This window comes from Zonotrichia leucophrys, chromosome 7, assembly GCF_028769735.1.
Source record: "Zonotrichia leucophrys gambelii isolate GWCS_2022_RI chromosome 7, RI_Zleu_2.0, whole genome shotgun sequence".
Lineage (NCBI taxonomy): Eukaryota > Metazoa > Chordata > Aves > Passeriformes > Passerellidae > Zonotrichia > Zonotrichia leucophrys.
Window position 1 is genome coordinate 34,813,847 of NC_088177.1, and position 16,377 is coordinate 34,830,223.

General features: G+C 43.9%; 1 protein-coding gene across 1 annotated transcript in view; it reads left to right on the plus strand.

The window, feature by feature from the left end:
• The first annotated feature begins 247 nt into the window (after positions 1 to 247).
• The window catches only part of PDIA5 (protein disulfide isomerase family A member 5), a 99,665-nt gene continuing 83,535 nt past the window's right edge, over positions 248 to 16,377 (plus strand). The window contains exons 1-3 of the mRNA XM_064718819.1: positions 248 to 374; positions 11,779 to 11,905; positions 14,882 to 14,969. Of these exons, the coding sequence (XP_064574889.1) occupies positions 291 to 374; positions 11,779 to 11,905; positions 14,882 to 14,969 (299 nt within the window). The 5' untranslated portion in view covers positions 248 to 290. The remainder of the gene's footprint in view (positions 375 to 11,778; positions 11,906 to 14,881; positions 14,970 to 16,377) is intronic.

Here is a 16,377-nt window from a genome sequence, read left to right on the forward strand (position 1 = left end):
TCACCTCGGCTGAAGCAAACGGGACTGGGATTTCGGGCAGCATTTCGGTAGGGATTGGGCGTTTATTCCCGAGCGCGGGCTGGCTGCGGGAGCGGCACGGTGCTCCGGCACGGAGCCCGGGATGCTCATCCCCCGCATGCTGGGGGATGAGCATCCCGAGCGCGGGCCGGACTACAGCCCCCGTCATGCCGCGGCGCGGGCGGGCGGTGGCGGCGAGCGCGCCTGCGCCGCCAGACGTGGCAGCAGCCGCAGCGGCGGCGGGTCCGGAGCGGGTCCGGCGCGGCGGCGGGATGGCAGCGCCGGGGCAGGGCGCGGGGGCTGCGCGGCGCCGCGGGCGGCTCCCGCCGCTCCCGCTGCTGCTGCTCGGCCTGGCGGTGAGTGGCGCCGGGGGGCGGCGGGGGCGGCGCGGGATGTCCCCCGTCCCCGGGCCGGGGCGGGGGCGCGGCGCGGCCGGCGGAGTTGGGCGAAAGTTGGGAGCGGGACGGGCCCCCGGGGCCGGGCGCGGCGGCTCCCCCGCCGCTCGCACCCGCCGCCGCCTCGGGCGGGCTCGGCTCGGCACAGCCCGGCATGGCCGGGCTCCGGCAGCGCTGCTCCCGGGTGTCTTCCCAGCGCTCAGCCCGTGTGCTGCTCTCCCGCTTCCCCTCCTTTCCCTTTCTCTCTGCCTCCCAAAGCACCGCCCGGAGGAAGCGCTCCCCGAGCGGCGGCGGGCTGGGGCCCCGGCTGCCCCGGCCCCGGGGGCTCCGACCGGCGGCGCTTCGGTCCCAAGTTTCGCGTGGAAAGCGGTGCGGTGGCAGAGGGTTTCCAGAGGATTTCCCCGTTGGCGGCTGTGCCGCAGCGGAGCTGCCGCGCTCGGCTTTGTGCACCTGTGTGCGGCACCCCCGCCGCGGCACCCCCGCCCCTGCGCCCCTCGCATGTGGCGCTGTCCATCCCGCTGCGCTCCGGGAATCGGGCTGTGCCTCATTGACGTTACGCTGACTAGAGCGCTGCTTACCTCAGGGAGGCTCCTAGACTTCCAGAAATACTTTAAAGTCTGATTTTGCTTCCTTTTTTTTTTTTTTTTTTTTTTTAATCCACAGAATTTAGCATAAATAGCTCAAAAGATTAATGAAGGCATGCTTTAAAACAGTACTTTATTCCATTTATTATCATGAACTACAGTTCATCCTTCTGCCCGGGCAAATGAAGCTAATAATTAATGAAAAATTACGTTAATCTTTTTATGCACAAGTGATCTGAAACGTATTTGGAAATGCATGACTGTGGAGTGCTCACCTAGTTCATACAAATCAAGTGTGGAATTGCTAATTGCCATATGCTTATTCTGTACTAATATTAGAATTGCCTTTGTGGGACAGAAAGATTCAGCCCTGCCTGATGTAGCCTTTTGCCCCTGGCAGGGCCATAGCTCTCGGCTCATTCAGGAGGGGGGAGAAATGCTGTGCATTCTGAACAACTTTTGCATTAAGCTTGATCTAAAATCACAGACCTCTGCTATCTTCACTTCATTGATTTCAAGTGAAACTGAAGTCAGGCTGAACTCTCCCTAAATGCTGGAGAGGTCTCAGTGTGAATTTTTTTCCTCTGCAGCTTGTCTTTAATGTATGCAGTAGTTTTCTCAGTGATACTTGTGGCAGTGCATTCCTCAGATTGAGCATATACTGTGGACCAAGGGAATTACAAGTGGACTGAATTTTCCCTCCCTTCAAAATAGCTAAGCACATGGAGTTATTTCTGGTATTTCCTACTATATCCACTATGACTGTCAGACCTTATCTTACTGTAACATTCATTTTATGTTAATGTAAATATTTTCCGGTGATTTTTCTTTGTAGATTAAAAGATATTTTTCCCCATCTTTCTTCATATGAATCTATTGTTCCTAATTGTTCTGGTTGCCCTCTTTGACCTTTTGTGTTGCAGAGCTGGTGTCTTTGAGATGAGCAGAGGGGCCCTGCTGTTGTCAGTGAAATTATACAAAGCCATTTTAATTTATCCACATTATTATTACTTACCTTTCTTAATTTGCCACAGCAGTTTATTTGCTCTGTGATGCTTCATGCTGAGCAGATGTCTTCATTGAGCTGTTGATTCAGCTAATTCTTTCCCCTTTGCTGTGTACAAGTAGTTTAAATTATTTCTTCCAATTTGCATTATCTTGCACTTGAAGGTGTGATTTTTCATCTTGAAATATGTAACTCGCTGTACTCGAGGATTGAAAAACTAGTTTACAACTTTACAGCTGTGAACATAGCAAAACCTGCTTTTAATTTATTTTGAATAGATGTAAGGCTGTTAAATCAAGTGGTTCTCAGTGTGTAAAGTTAAACTAAAGGTAATAGCAGCTGCTTGGTAGGTCAATGAGAAACATTTTTTCCTTCCAGCCAGTCTTTTTTCATGTATCCCAATGTGTTTTGGTTTTTTGGCTTTTGTTTTGTTTGTTAGTTAGTTTTTCTGGAAGTGCTGACTATTTGCAGTGCACCTGGAACAGCAGCTAGAGTTGTGCATGCATAGCACTTCTGAAAAATAGGGCTCATTTTTTGACCCAGAATTGGAGGTGGCTACGTGTATAAAAGGGAACCTACAAAGCTGAATGAAAAATGTGTTTCAGTAGCTTCTAATATAAGCTGTTAATTTGTTACTTTCAGCATCACTGTGGGTGAGTGACACACACATGAGAAAGATGGTAGGGGGATCTCTGCCTGCTGTAGTTTTATTTCTCGAATGAGTTGGAGAGCCGTGAGGAAGTTGTGGGTTCCCTGTTTGGTTTATCAAGTGGTTGACTGTATTTCATGCTCGAAGGACTGAATTTACTATTCATGGCACTGGGAAGGAGTTTTACACCAAGGTGGATTAGCATTTCCTCTGGTGCATCAGGTGCTGTGCCTTGCCTAGCAGAAGGCAGCCACTGCTTCCTGCAGGATTTTGCATCTGGGTCTGTTTGCTTTGCAAACACTGATGAATATTATCTGATACCAGTGTGGCAAAGATCAGTTTGTCTTCCGAGTGTTGGCTTAATGACAGAGAAACTGAGTCAAGAGTCCAGCTGGCTGAGCACTGTTGGGAAGCAGACTTTGTGACGTGGTGCCACTCAAACCCAGTGCCTTCAAAGAAGGGCTTGGAAGGAACATTTCCGGCTTCCAACTCCTCAAGCACTCCCTTAATCCTTAGGGAATGCACTAGTGAGCTCCGACACTGACTTGTGAATCCCGGCCTGCAGGGAGGGCTTGGCCATGATTCCCTCTGTGCTGCAGGCAGCCCTGCAGCGTGGCAGCAGTGGTTTGCTTCTGGTGAGTTTGCAGGCAGGCTGTGAGCGCTGCTTCACCACTGCAGTGCTCAGGTGCTGCTTCCTGTTGTGGCATTTGGGCTTGAATTCAGGAGTGCCTCTCCCCATCCAGTTACTGTTTGTGCCACAGGAGCCTCTTTGGACAGTGTTTCCTGGCAGTCAGAGGGAGGGTATTGCAGAGACAAATTTCTTACTTGCTGTTCCCCCACTGTATTCATACTTTGTCCATTCCCTCTGCAAAATATGGATTTGTAAAACTCTGATGTGGGCTATGCTGTGTGTCCTCAGATGCCCTTCCCAAATCAAACCCTGGCTTCGTTACTCCACTCCATGCCTTATGGAGGGATGTTTTCAATCCATTGAATTTGGTGCCACAGCACCTGTTTAGCTCAGAGGCCCTGGGATGCTGGAGGCCCTGCCAGCGTGGTGTCATCCAAACTGGTGTTTCTGCCCAGGGGTGAGTTCATGGTGTCCTGAGCAATTGGTGATGGAAGAGGTACTTGTTCTGTTGTTGGACATTTCTTTTGCCTTTTGGTGATGGAGTTCCTTGAATTCTCTGTTTCAGTAAAATGGAGCTAGTGAGGTATTTCTTGAGAGCTGTGGCTGGAGGAATGGAAAAACTCTGGCTGCAAATTGCATTGCACTAACTAGCATTGCCTTAAATTTCTTGGTGCAGGCAGGGTCACTTTGTAAATAAGTTGTTGTTTACCTTGTTCCTGCCACCTTTTCAAGCTTGTGAATGGCAAAAAATTGTGATGGCAAAGCAAGTCTTTCGCTTTGGCACTGTGTCAGCTGTGAGTGGCTGGTAGCATTGGTGGAGGATGCTGTGAATTGCACACTTGCAGGACACAGATAACAAAGGTAATTTAATTTGTGACTGTCTTGAAGATGTCCTGTCTGTTGTTTCTGGGTTTAGAGTCATATAGCCTGTTTGCTGGGTGACCGCTAAGAGACTTTTTCTCTCCTCTCTCACTTTTCCTGGATATGGCACACCATGACTGTGGGGTTATGCTGCTCTAGGATCAGCTGTGAGCTGGTTTGTTCTGGTGCTGCCTTCCTTTTGCTTCTTGCAGATCACTTCCTTTCTGTGTGAATCTTGCTCCAGCTATTAAAATTAAACTTTGTCTCCCATCACCTGGCAGAAGAATGTGAGGATTAATTAGTTAACATTTGTGCAATGCTTTGAAGATAACAAATGCCATATAAAGTGCTAGAGATTTTCAGGTATTATCTTTTGCCCTCTCTTCCTTATAAATCCCATTAATAGTGGTTCTGTCTTCTTTTTATAGTACCTCCTACGTGCTTCTTGAGTAGGTGGTATTTCTTTAAACTTCTCGAAAACCCAAATTTTAGTGGGGGATTATGTGGCATATGCTTTGCTCATGCCCTTAACTTCTGTAGCCAAATGTGCTTGCTCAGAAGTGATATCTGAAATACTATTTCATCGACAGCTTGTTTAATATATGTATGGTGCCATTGCCTGGCTTGAAGAGAGAGAGCTTCACGTTCATAATAAGGAGAAAATTCTTTGTCAACGTTAGTAATTGACCCTATTACAGTCAGTTGTTAATTAGTAAATGGTTGCACAGGTTTTCCTTCACAGAGCATTGGAAACCCAGTGATAAACCATACAATTAATTTGCTACTCAGAGCCCTTAAGAACATCCTTTAGTATAGACTATTATGCCTGTAGCTTAAACCCCACTGTGTAAGAACAATATGAACAGTAGAGTCTAGTCAAATCTTGACGTCTCCATGGTATTTTTTGCTACCTTCTATATTTGGAAAGTGAACATAGCAAGCACCACCTTAAGTGGAATGTCTTATTAGTAGCGTTCTTCAGCCTGAGTTAGAGAGTACTAAGACACTCTTTGTCAGGATTTTAATTTGCCTTCCTTTGAAAACAAAAGAAAACATGTTACTTACCTCTTTGCAGATATGACCCTCTGCAATAAAATGTCAGTACTGCTTCTGTTTTTTAATTTCTGGAGCAGCTTGAGGTGAGAGTTAACTGCTATGGATTATGTATGCAGTAAGAATGTGTTCTTCCACAGAGCTTGTGGGAATGACCAAAACCCAGGAAGTGTCCAGTGGGCATCTCTGCAAATGTTGGGCAAAGCCAACAGTTTTCAAATGCTGTTGGTCTTGCAGTGCAGAAGTTGTTGATTTTCCTGTGTGTCTGCTGGAGCCCTGCTCACCTGGCCATCCCATGCTGCTGTAGGTGTGGGAGTCGCTGCTCCCCACTCCTGTTGGTGGCTTTTTGGATTGGTCACAGACACCGCTGAGCAGCCTTTGTGCTGGGAGTCCTCAGCAGGTTGCATTTTGTGAGCCCCCACAGGGGCAATTGGCAGAAGATGGTTTTGTGATTCCAGTGGGATTGCAGAAACTCCTGCAGGGGCCACTTGAGCTGTGACCCTGAAGTCTGAGAAACAAGAGCTACTACCCTTTCTCTTCTCCACTCCACAAAGTAGTTTTTTACCAGGCTTCCTTGAGGTACCTCTGGGTGACAGAGCTAACCTGTCTCCTCCCATCTGATTTGATTAAAATGTTTCTACAGCTATTTTAGATATTAATCATGAACGAAAGAAGGGGACTGTCCTACTTATCACTATCCATCTTGGAAGGCATTTGTTACAAATGGCTCAGTGATCAAAGCAGCACAACCCTGAATGTAAATAGCAGCAGAGGGAGGGCTCCTGAGTGAAAAGCAAGCAATTATTGCACAAGGTCAAGAGTGGTTTGTATGATGATCAAGGAAGATAAAACATCTGCAGTCAAACTGTGATTCTTGTAAACAAGAAGGCTTTTGATTTGAACATCTTGTATTTTTCAGTGGGAAGGAATTAGGAGGGAAGCAATGGGTCAGTTTCTCCCTTGTGCTTGCCTGGAGATGACTTAGACCTGGTATTGGCAGTACATGCATCGTGTCTGCACCAGGAGACCTGGCTGTGCCACCAGCTGATCTGCAGATTTACAAACCTCTGTCACCACAGTGCAGAGGTGTCCCTCCAAGTCAGCCTTCTGAAATGAAGTGCACAGTCCATCACAGGGCTCATTTTGGGAGCTGAGTGGGAAAGGAAAGGTGAGATTCTGTTTTCTTGCTGGGATTTCTTCCCCTTGATCCCCCCCCCCGCCCCCCATTTTAATGTGGAAGATGAGACCCTTACTCGGAATGTGAACTACTCCCCTCCTGAAGAAGTTTAATAATGAAATAAAATTCAGTCATCTCCATTTCTGCTTGGAATTTTGAGGCAGGTTTCCTCTTCAACTAGACTCCTAAAAATGCCTTGTCAGACACAATCTGTTTCATATGCACAGGGTTGCTGATTGATCATATTTACAGTGGGTTGAGTGCTGTTGTCCCAAAGTGAGAATGACACCAGTGGGTGGCTAAGCTAAGGCAGAAATGCGAGTCAATGTCTTCCTGCAAAAGTAGAGTTCAGAAATTGTGCTCGAGTGTTAGGCTGTGTCCCTGCCAAGCAGCAGTTGTGCTGGAGTCTGTTGTCACAGCCCCAGCTATTCTTGATGAATAGTGTGCAAATTGGCTGCTAATTATACATGTGTTAGTGTGTGCATAAAAACTGCATGTTGACATATGGATTCAGGCACCTAAGCACTGTTTCAGCTGCATATCCATTTATACTTTTTATGCATTATTTGTGTCCAGGGAAGTAAATATTTCTGGCTCTTGAGCTGGAAATAGGAAAAATAGGGAGTAGTTTTTCTGTCCAGTGTGCGCTGCTACTCTTCTGATAGAAAACAAAATTAAATAAGAAAGATCTATTTTCTTGTTTTTAAAACTGTGTGTTTTGTTGCCCTTGATGTAAAATAAATACATAAGTAATTCTCCAGATATGCTGCTTATCCTTAGCAAAAGACCATGCTGTCACGAAGCTTTTGTGGGGAGCAACTCATAAATTGAACTGGGTTCTGTGGGAGCAGTAGTTAAGCATTTATCACATATAATTTGAATAAGAAATGTAAAATATGAAAATACATTCTTGTGGCTGTTTGAAAGATATTCCCTTTTTTCATTTTAAAATGAGATTCAGAGAAGAGTAAAAACTTGAGAAATAGACTCCGCTTTCTCAGATCCTTGATAATTTTGAGAAAACATGGCCTGAGGGATGACCACATTTTTCAATAGTGTCAGTCCTGGAAGTATAATTAGCAAATAGCTATTTGCCTGTAACTCTTTGCCTCTGGGTTTCTGAAAGCTCAGATCTTCCTTGGGTACCAATTCTAAGGGAGTGGGGTTGTGGAGTGTTTACTGCTCTTTAACACGTGAATATGTTTGGCAGCTCTGCAAGGAATTACTAGACAGTGAGGAAAAAAAGAAAATTGAACTTTCTTGACTGATCAGATTTCTGCCACCAAGCTTGCAAGATCATATATCTAAATACAAACTTTGAAGAACAGAGACAGTTAGAACACATTGGGGTTTTGTACCTTGTACTTGAATAACTGTCTCAGCAGTTTTGAATTGACTGTCCTGAGGATTTGGGTTCACTTATGTTTTCCTTGAAAGTCTTTAATGCATCTCAGACACTACAGTCACATGACTGATGTGTGACCTATGCCATAAAAATTCTGTGAAAATAAATTCAGATTGCGATCTTGAGTTGGGGAAAATCTGCAGCCTGGAGTTGGTATGAGATTTGCATTTCATAGTCTGCCACGTATAGTCTGTCTTTTTTTGAAGGTCTCCACCAAAGTTTCCTGCATCTGAGAACACCAGGTGACAGCTGTGTCACCAAGCCAGCCATGGATAAGGACCTGTTACGATAGGCAACTGTGCAAACACAGCACAAAATAAAATAGACCTTCCCTCAGTTGTGTTGCAGTTTCTCTTTGCCATAACTGGCAAGGGTGGCAGAGATGTTGTCCATGTTGGTCCTATTATGCCTTTTACTTTAGCAGGTATCAAGGTGGGCAGCTTCTTGAGAAAAACACTTGGAGCACTTCTTAACTTTTCAGAGGTGGTCATGAATAGATTTTAAAGCTTTAGGATGCTCAAGTGACAAGAGAGTTTAGCTTGTTTCTTATTTATAGATTTCCATATGTGTGAATGTAGCACTTCCTGGCGCATATGAGAAGAGGCTTCCTGCCCAGGAGGGACTGTCACCTTTCTTGACCTTTTCTTTTTTTAATATGCGCTCATCTCCTCTTGTGCCCTGGATTTAAACCAGAAGCAGTGTGCTTGATTGGGCAGTGCCTGGCTGATGAGCTCTCCTGCAAAATGTCTGGAGTAAATCTACCCCAGTCATGACTTACAAATAAATTCATGTAGCACAGTACATACAAATTAGCTTCATCTTTGCTGCTGCTTTACCTATGCAGGAACATGAGCTTGGTTTTCTGTGGAAGAGTAACTGCTTCCTTAGAATTCTTTCTTCCTGTCCTCTTAATTTTACGTTGTTGCCAGAACTAGTGGTTGTAGTGAGGCTCTAGCTGCTGGTACAGTCATCACTGCTGTGACTCTAGAGCAGGGCAGAGCAGCCCCGTGTTTGGGACTGGTGTCTGATAGAACTGACTCCTTGATATCCCTTGCCTTCAACAGAGCTGGTAGGGAAGGCAGAGGTTCTTCTGGAGGTTTAGCCATGAACCAGCCTCTTGTTTATTCCTGGGTAGGGTATTGATGAATTTCAGCAGGAGAAAGCTGGAGAGTGCAAAACTACTTAATTCTTATCAGTTTGCAAATACCATGTAGTGCAAACAGAATCAGGGCTGGTGAATTTCTCTGCTCAGCCAATAATACCTCCCAGTGCTGCTGTGCTGCCTTAGATGTATAGGCAGGGCATTTCTATCCAACTCAATGCCTATGGCTTGCACCTTCTGGGTTTTATAACCAGGAAAGGCTGCAACATTAATCTTAATTAAAGGGAGATGATGATTTATTCAGCTGGATGACTGGTGTGCTTGTATGCACAATGCCTTTCCCTGTGGGTTTTGGGCTAAATCATGGGAACAGAGAGAGCTACTGTAGTAAAACTGCAGGAAAATGAGTAGCATGTATTGATTTGGTACTTGGAGAGGAATTGGGCAAAGAAGCAGTGGATATATGCAATGTGACATGCATCTCCCTCCAAGTTCCTGCTGTTCCACCAGTGCAGCGAATTTTCTGTTAGTGGCAACACCAACAAAGCACTAGTTAAAGCTGCCATTGTTTTCAGAATCCAATTTTTCAAGAAGTTTATAGCTCTGCCATTTTAAGGAGAGAAAGAAAAAAAAAGAGAAAAAATTCCTGAAACTGGCAAAACAGCCTTTCTAACTGGATAAGACAGGGAATGCCTGTACTTTATAAAATGGTGTGTGTTGGAAGAGAGCTCAAAGATCATCTTGTTCTAACACCCCTCTTCTGAGCTGTTGGTGAGCACTTTAAACAAAGTTTACAGTATCAGTTGGTGTCATGTTGAAAGTGACATCTGTGGGGTGTTGTAGTCTAATTTCTTCTTTTTGATAGAGTTTACAGACTTAGAATATCCTTAATTGCGTCCAGTTTTTTAAGCCAAATGAGCAACCTGTAGTTTCACTTTTTCCATGTGTTCAGCCTTAGTTTCAGTTAAGCTCATTTTTTGTCTTCTGTAATTCAAGGCATAAATAGAACTGTAAGACACTTGAATAGTTACAAAAATTGAGGTGAAGGGAAGAATTTAAAAAATACTTAGCTTTAAAAAGATCTGCCCATAATGTTGGATTAATTTCTCCTGTGCAGTGCTTGGTATTGATGGTTTTGGGCAGGACTCTTCATGTCTGTGTCACCTCACTTAGCCCAACTATATTTGCCTGCTTTGACTGGCAACACCACATATTCATCTCAGAAAATACACAAGTGATACACATACATCAGCCTGGAGTACGAAGGTTGAGCCCTGGACATCTGGGTTTAGAAGAATGTGAGTCTTTTGGTCGAATTAAAGCATCAAGGACATTTATGCTGAAGGTGGAGGCTGACTTGCAAATGTGCTCACTTCCCTCTCGCATCTGGGGCCAGTGGTGGAATCCCTGCCTGCAGAGTGGGGTAACTTGTTCACTCTTAGATTTTGTGTTATAGGTGTATTTTCTGGTAATTTCTAAGTTCTCAAACATCCTGGTTGTTTTGAGGATGATCTCCATCTCGGCTCAGCTTCTCTCCATTACCTCTTGTGTCCCAGGATTCCCCTCATGCCCTTTTCCTCATGTAAAGACTTTTTGCATTTATACAGTTTGCTTTGTAGGTGCAGGTTTTGTTGCTGAGCCTCAGTGACTGTGGTGCTTGGAAATAGCTGAATTTGAATGAAGTGCGTGCCTGGGGCTGTGTGTTCTGACTTCATTGGCTTAGTCCCTTCTTTAAATACTGCATGATGTAACACATGGGATGCAAGAGCTGCCTTTTGTTTCTTCACATCCACTGTGGACATATTTCCCAGCCTGGTTGGAGTAAGGCACGATCAAAATCAGTTCTGTAATTAAGGGAATGTTGAACCTCTTGTGTGTGTTAGGCAAATGAGCTAAAGCTTTTAGCCAAGCAATTAAGTGTTAAGGTTTTACTGTAAGGTGAATGGAAACTAGATAATTTCTCCAGCTAAGCTTCCCTTAATCATTCCATTAGCACGAATTCAGTACAGTGCAGAAGGGAAGCAGCATAGCCTGATGGATAAGATTATTATTATATTATTATTATTGAAGAATATTGCAGTAAGAATAAGCAGTAAAGGCCCCAGCTGAGGTTATGGTCATAATGTGATATGAGCTTTACTTCATGACTGTCAAACTCTGCTCTGGAACTGTTGTGATTTAAACAGAGTAAAAGATGCAGCAGAAAAAAAAAACTTGTTTGCATAGATCCAGAGCTGAGATGCAGAGATGAAATGCTGTGTCTTCCAGGTGGCCAGTGGAAGCTGAACAAGGCTCTGCTGTGTGTGTGACACGGTGTGGGCGCTGGGAAACATGAGCCCTGCTCCACTTTGGAAGGGTGGGTGGGAGAGGGCTGTGCTTAGTGCTCTAATGCGGATGCTGGATTGCTTGCATTTTCTGCTCTCATTTCCTACATCTGCTCCCTGTCAGTGTGGGTTATTTTAACTTCATGGCTGTCTTCTGTAGGGTATCAAAGTGCTGGATTGAGTTTGCAGCATATTCAGAGATGTAGGGACAAGAGTGCTCTCAAAGTGGCAATTTGCTGCTTCTCTTGGTAAAGTATATTAATTTTACATAGAATTGTTATCTGATTATCTAACTTGGGAGCAAACTTTTAAAGAGGGTGGCATCTTAAGTAAAACCATATTTCTGGATGTTGTGTTCATTTTGCCATGTAAGGGTACTTGTTAGGAATGTATTGACCCAGTTTCAATAAATCACGTGCCTGGCATTTTTTCTTTTAGTTTTGCTGATCAAATCAATGTGATAGCCTATTTAGGGCAGCATGTCTCAAGATTATAAAAAAACATGTTGGCAATTTGCAAAAGCAGGTTATCTTTGTATTTGTAACTGATGTTTTTGGCTCTCTGTTTCCCCAGGCATTCTTGCCAGCATTCGTGCACTCATTGAAGGTCTCTCCACTCATAGAAAAAATAAGTGATCACAAGGATTTTAAGAAGCTTCTCAGGACACGGAATAACGTACTGGTGCTCTATTCCAAATCTGGTAAGTCTTTTTTTTTTCCTTTTTTTCTTTGATGTTACAGCTCTTTGTGTCCAGCAAGGTGTGTACCAAGGGGCTTCCATGTGACTGCAAGGGCTCCTTGGGGACTGGAGTCCTTTGTTTTAATTCAGAGGCTCCTGATGTTTCAAGGTTGAAGTCATCTTAATTCAGCCTTCTAATTGCTCTGTCACATTGGCAAAAATGTACTTTATTCTGGCTTTGTCTCCAGAACTGGCTCCCTTGTAATAAGAGCTTTCTGGTGTGTTTATCACAGTAGTTTGCAAGTTTTGATTTCCTGGTGACACTGAAAGGCGTAATGAATAGTTACAGTACTGAAATCAATCCATCTTTGCTTCTGACAGTTTTGAGTGTCCCATGGTTGTCTTTCAGCTTTAATTAAAAAAATATAAAAATAAAAAAAGAACTGTTGTGTAAGATGGAAAATGACTCATTTCACATTATGCCACCTGTCCCCTTGAATCTTTTTGTTGGTTCCTCTGTCATTCAGGCTCACCTTTCTGGCTCTCTACAAACTGTTTGCTCTTCCTTTGCTCTGCTCTGCTCCTGCTCTGCCTTGGTTTTTTTTTTGTTTTTTTTTTTGGGGGTGTTTTGTGTAACGCCATGTAAAATCAAGAAACTATCTTTAAACTCCATACACAAGTTCAGAATACTTTTGTGAGTGTGGAAGTCATTGGACAGCACAAAGTAAAATGTGTAATTAAGATGATTTTCCTTCGTGCTGTATTATTTTTGTTGTTGCTTCCTTCTTTTTCCTATAGGCAGACAGGACAACAATGCCTTGTCTGGGTGTTGGGTCCTCCTTTTCTGACCTTTTCTGTTGCAAAGGTCTTATGTACAGTGAGGGTAGGGTTGCTCTGGGTTCACAGTGTATCAAATTGGAGCAGCATATGGTGACCAATATCCTCCTCCCTCTGCCCCCCAGTATTAGAGAATTTTGCAGGCAAGGATGTTCAGGTCCTGGAGTAATTAACTTTATTTCCTGAAGATATGCTTATTCTGAAACAGTTAAAATTATATACGTGACTTATTTTTTTATTGAAATACTTGTGTTTTGCTATAGTGGGGAACTTTGAGTGCTTGAACTTGGCCAAATGGTTTTGTAGTAACAGGTTCAAAGTGAAAATCATAAAAGAGTTTCTAATGCTTTTTGATTTTTGAAAGGAACACTTTAGATAAAAAGACGTCTGTATTATTCAGCTTCTTAAAGGGAAAATTTTCTTTTTACGCTTAATATTTTAAGTGGTGGTTGCTTTCATTTTTAGCAGCACAACCAGAACACTTCAGCTGTGACACTCATCTAATAAATGTTGCCCTATGGGCATTGTTCAAAAGCCATGTTATGGAGATTTCTTTTTTTTCTGTTTTTGTTATTTAATTGGTTGGTTTTAGCAGTCTAAAGCACTGCATGCAGAGCTGACTGTGGAATTAATGTTTCTTCCTGGAACAGCAATCCTTGCACAATTTGAAATCTCTTGCCCAGCAGTCACTCAGAAAGAGGGGAGGGGAAAAAAGAGATGGGAATTTGGAGATGTAATTTCAATCCCAGATATACATTCCCCAGCTGTGATGAGATGTTGGCTGGCATTTGGTCATACTGCTGGAACAAAGGCTTTACTTCCCAGCTGAGCAGAACTAGATGTCACTTTCTATTGCAATCAGAAAATTCATTGGTTTGGGAGGTGTCATAATTTGTGGGAGATGTTTAGTTCCCCCTGCCAGCAGAGTGTCCTACCAGGGATACTCAGCTGCTGAGTCTTCTGGGACAGGCTGGAGGCTTATTTTTACAAGTGTATTTGCCAAACTGTTCCATTCTAAGCACAAAGAATTCCCTCACCTAAGTTGCTGTGTTGGTGAGAGGTGGGAGTTGCATGTTCTGGGTATTGGGGATATCAGAGTTTCTGGAGAGCTGATACGTGTGGGTTGGTGTCTCTGATGGCATCAGGCCCAAGCAAAGTCTGTCAAATACAAAGAGGCTGTTTCTGGCTCAGGAGATTGTTGAGGTAAAACTTGAGAAGGTTTAGAGATTATTTGATGGGTTATCCCTATGTGCTGGCTCTGCTTGTCTACTCTGACATCTACAGGCTCTTACTTCCTCAAATGCTGGAGACAAGATATTGGTCTGCAGAAGCATTCTGTCTGTCCCAATATTGCCATTCTTACATTCAGTTACTTGAAGTAGTTGTGGAGATCTGAAAGAGGCTCTGGGTTTCTATTTTCTGCTTATTGAGGAAGGAAACAGTTCCTGTTAGATTTTTTTGGGGAATGGATACTTATTTGTACTGCTATATTTTTCTCTCTTCTGTTTATTTTTAATACCATTTATAAGACTGTTTTGGAATGGTAGTGATTTGCAAAACCTACACATGTGGCGTGGCATTATAAAAATCTCTGTTGAGTATTTATAATACAGCCAGTACTTGGAAAGACCTTTTCTGGGTACTGCTCATGACTGTTGGTTTGGGTATCTCCCAGGGTTATTATGAGGATAAAGTCTGTTATTTTCTATGTATGGCTGGGGTAGAATTAGGGAGGCAGAGATGCTGAATGACTTGCCCTTACAGCTGATGAAAGTCCTAAATGAAATTGCTCTAATTAGCAGGCTGTGGTAGAAACTGGTTCATGCCCAGCCACAGGGAAGAAGGCAGTGTTGGGATGGAAGCTGTAGGAGAGGACACCCTATAGCTCTGTAAATGCAGCTCAGGGAGTGTGTCTGGAAATAGCAATTTCTTGTGTGTCTTGTTTAAGGGGGTAGAGGGAAGGAGCAACCCAGCTTCACCTGCAACCAGCTTTCCTTCTAGTTTACAGAAGATTTTACTGATCCCTGTTACACTGGTTTCTTCAAATGAGACAAAATGTTCTTGGGGTGCTTTGGAACATAGAAATGCAACGTTGTGTTGTTTTGTGTGGAGTGGTAATGCTGTTATTAACAGAGTTTTATTATTTAATTTTGTCTTCCAGCCACTGCTGCTGAAAGCTCACTCAGATTACTGTCCAGTGTGGCCCAGGAGGTGAAAGGACGAGGTACTATAAGCTGGATAGACTGCGGGTATGTGTTGTGCTCTTTTTCTTCTTATTTTCCCTTTCCCCTTTTTGCTTTTACTGCTGTCTTAGCTTTTGTATGGCTCTGAAACTTTTTGCCTTTAAGTGGACACATAATTCTGTGTAGTTTCTTCTATAGGGAGCTTATAGCTTACCATCTCCTCCGAGTGGAAGGGAATAATTTTTTTCCTTATGGCTGTTGTTACTTCTGTGGCAGCATGTTTTTCAGCCTGAAGCTGAGACCCCAGCTAACATTGCCTTTCATAGGTGACACACAGGGTGCAAGCTTTTTTCCCACAAGCCAGGGGAGGAGGAATCTCACATGTTGTGCCTCAGCTGGAGGGCAGTGCAATTCTGCTCTGGCAGCAAATGTTGTGTGAGCAGTAAGGCTGTTTGCTTGGTTTTGAAGCATCCACCCATTAGTGTTTCTCAATAAAATGTGCTTTCTTTTAAAGACCTTCTTCTGTGCTGGTATAAGTTCTGGCAATTTTTAATGTGAAGGCAGAGAAACTTGTTTTTGTAAGTGGTGGTGTGTGTGGGGAGGACTGAACAGGTGTGTACTTTCTGGTTTGCAGATGTGAAAATCTCCACTGTGGTTGAACTCAATAACAGTTTGCTTGTGGTTTTAGCTTGTGTATTGTAGTGCCTCTGCAGCTTTGAGAGCTTTGCCTGCAGGTGGCAAGTTCCCCTTCCTGCACTGCAGAGGAGCAGCTTGCTGCCTACCTGTGTGTTTGGGTGGATTGCCATGGTATGAACAGATTGTACACTGTGCTCAAATGTAAGTCAGCTCTGCACATCATGTGGCTCCCTTAAAATTACCCTTCTGAAACTAACCCTCATCCATCAAACAGTGACCCAGAATAAGTCATTGGTAAATGGGAAGTTAATGTGGGTTTGTGGTTATTAACCTGCCCTGCTCCCCCCTGCCACCAGGCAGGTGTCTCTCCTGTGGAGTCCTGTGCCTCTGCCTTCTGTTTGCATTCTGCTGGGCTCATCCAAGTGCACACACACTTTCATCTCTGCCCAACTGGTGGGGACAGAGTTCCAAGTCATCTGCTGGCAGGAGGCAGGGCTGTTCCTCAGAGGTCAGTGAAGCCTGCACCACTTGCCACCTGCTGAAAAGCCAGTGGATAAATTGTATTGACTCTGACGAGGTGAAGGTTGTGAGGAGATCTGGCATAGCTCTGAAATCCATGAAAACCAGTCTTCATTTCTAACAAAAGCACTAATAAGTAATTTTTTTGTTGTCAACAATGAGAGCTAGCAAATAGGATACTGAGCCAGCCTCTTGGCTTCAGTTTCTAATCAGCTTCAGTTTCTGGTTATGGACTGCTTGTTACCTTTTTGTGTCTTTTGTTTTAGGCTACCTCTGTGTTGGGGGACTTACTGCTTACTCTAGGTGTGTGTATGTGGTA